General features: G+C 36.2%; 1 protein-coding gene across 1 annotated transcript; it reads left to right on the top strand.

Annotated features, from left to right (window-relative positions):
- Window positions 1-460: 460 nt before the first annotated feature.
- Window positions 461-2,254, top strand: LOC145948353 (zinc finger BED domain-containing protein 4-like). The gene is made up of 5 exons (XM_083058058.1): window positions 461-508; window positions 610-670; window positions 755-1,223; window positions 1,297-1,777; window positions 2,072-2,254. Exons 1-5 carry the CDS (start codon window positions 461-463, stop codon window positions 2,252-2,254), a joined length of 1,242 nt encoding a protein of 413 aa, XP_082914184.1.
- Window positions 2,255-2,476: the final 222 nt, after the last annotated feature.

Here is a 2,476-nt window from a genome sequence, read left to right as displayed (position 1 = left end):
GATGTACAGAGCGTCGAGTTTTGCAACAATTTGTCTGATCCATCTCAATCTAATGCCGCAGAAACTACAATATTGCAGATTCCATCTACTCAAGAGTCTCATGATTTACAAAAGTTCGGGCTTTATTCGATATTTATTAACTTTTTGATTAAATTTTTTATAAAAATGGATATTTATATAAATTTATTTATTGATATTATTATGTAGTGTATAAACAATTCTTTATGTTCATTATGTTTATTATGTTTATTATACAGATCAAAAGCAGTGAGTCGTGTGTAGAGTTTTTTTAAAAAAGTGGATAACTCAATGGCCCGTTGTAATCTCTGTGAAAAGAAGTACAAGCACGGGGGCAATACTACAAATTTACGGCAACATCTGACACGAAAGCATCTAATCTTTTACACGAGTGTCGTGCCAATAAATCGAGAGAAACAATGAGCAGGATCAGAGTCCAGCAATGACGTCGATGACAGCAATGACGTCGATGACACCTACTCAGTTGCAAGTTCGTCCTCTACTGCTAACAATAAGCGTCGAAAACTTGAATTTAAGGTACGTCATCAAAATATATATTTTTACGTGTCATTACAAATGCATAAATTACAGGTGAAGCCCCACCGTGATGTACGAATTGATACTGCGTTTCAGAGGACGAGTTCTTTTGCAGGTTAGTAAAAATTTAACTCATACTAATGAATTCAGTTGTTTAAAAATTTAAAATCTAATGTTTTCAATTTTATGTTTTGTGTAGACGGCGGCTCAATGGCTGATCGAATAACAAACGCAGTATTATACATGATCGCTGCTGATAATGCACCCCTATCAATAGTCGAAAATAATGGTTTTAAGCTACTGATGAAAACGGCGGTTCCGTTATATAATCTTCCTAGTAGGAAGACAATCACAAGACTAATGGCTATCAAATATGAAACGCTCAAGAAGGATATCAAGCTGCATCTCAAGGAAGTCACGTCGTACACGATAACCTATGATAATTGGACGGATATAAGTAATCAAAGTTACATTGGAATAACAATACATTATGCGACGCCCAACGAAGCATTGAAGAATAGATGTTTGGCAGTTGAACCACTGCATGAAAGTCATACAGCTGCATATCTATCAGAAATTCTATTTTCCGTACTCGACTCTTTCAGATTGAATCCAGAGAACGCGACAGCCATTGTTTCCGATAGTGCAGCGAATATAAAGAAAGCTGTGTACGTTTGGTCGATCCAAACACTTACCGTGTTTTGCTCACGTATTGTCACATCTGGTTCCTGATGTGATAAGTTCTAGTTCGATGACGAACGTGAGAGATAGTATTACAAAAGTGAGAAATATTGTCACTCTGATAAAAAGAAGTGTCGTAGCTTCGGATGAATTAAAACGATTACAAGTTCGCGATGGAAAAACTGAATCAACAGCTCTCAAATTCATCCAAGACGTTTCAACTCGATGGAATTCGACTTTATACATGCTGGAGAGATTCCTCGTTCTTGAAGAATATGTTTACCCTGTAACTCTCAAGTGTCGAAATATCCCAGAGATGCTAACACGTGATGAAATTCAGCTATTGAAAAATCTCACTAACTTGTTCACACCCATTGAAAGGGTCATTACAGAAATAAGCGGCGATTCATATCCAACGGCGAGTCTCATTATACCAATAATACATTGCATGCAAGTAGCAATATGCTCTTGGGAACCGAAAAGATCGGAAATCAGTGATAACGTGTCGGAAACAAGCATGCAGTTCAAGAACAAACTTCTGGTAATAACAGAGCAAAAGTTTAAAGACTTGGAATTAAATCCAATTCTTGCAATCTCAACTATATTGGATCCGCGATTCAAGAAACTGCATTTTCAAAGCGCACTAGCAGCATCCTCAGCAATTACAAAAATTAACACTCTTATGAAATCTAATGCGACTTCTGAAATGTCCAATAGGATTCCGAAAAGATCAAAAAATGAGTCAAGTATATAGGAATATCATGATGAAATGGTGGCCAAGAATATCGATTCGATAAGCAACGACAAAGAAAGTCTCAATCTTGAATTACGACAGTATCTCAATCAGCCAGTAATTTCACGCTACGAAAATCCTTTGAAATACTGGAAAACTCTCAAATCAGCGTATCCGTCACTATACAAATTGGCCATGAAATATCTAAGCGTCGTCGCAACGTCTGTTCCATCTGAGCGATTATTTTCCAGAGCGGGAGCAATTAAAGTGGAAAACCGAAAATAGAATTTCGGGTGAGCATTTAAACCAGTTACTTTTTCTTGGATGCCTCTCTCGTGAGGATTGGGAATTGATTTAAGTAAGATGTAAGATAGCCTAATAATTTAATGATAAAATTGTTACTAAACTAAGGTGATTGATTCTCGCATGTGTTTTGTAAATCCTACTGACTTCTTATGTGTTTTCTATTATTTTGTTTAATTTAAATGCATTACAGTTATTATGTTC

Source organism: Prenolepis imparis, unplaced genomic scaffold, assembly GCF_030444845.1.
Source record: "Prenolepis imparis isolate NDT839.2.m4 unplaced genomic scaffold, iyPreImpa1.0 SCAF_345, whole genome shotgun sequence".
NCBI lineage: Eukaryota > Metazoa > Arthropoda > Insecta > Hymenoptera > Formicidae > Prenolepis > Prenolepis imparis.
This window is presented reverse-complemented; position numbering and strand designations above follow the sequence as displayed.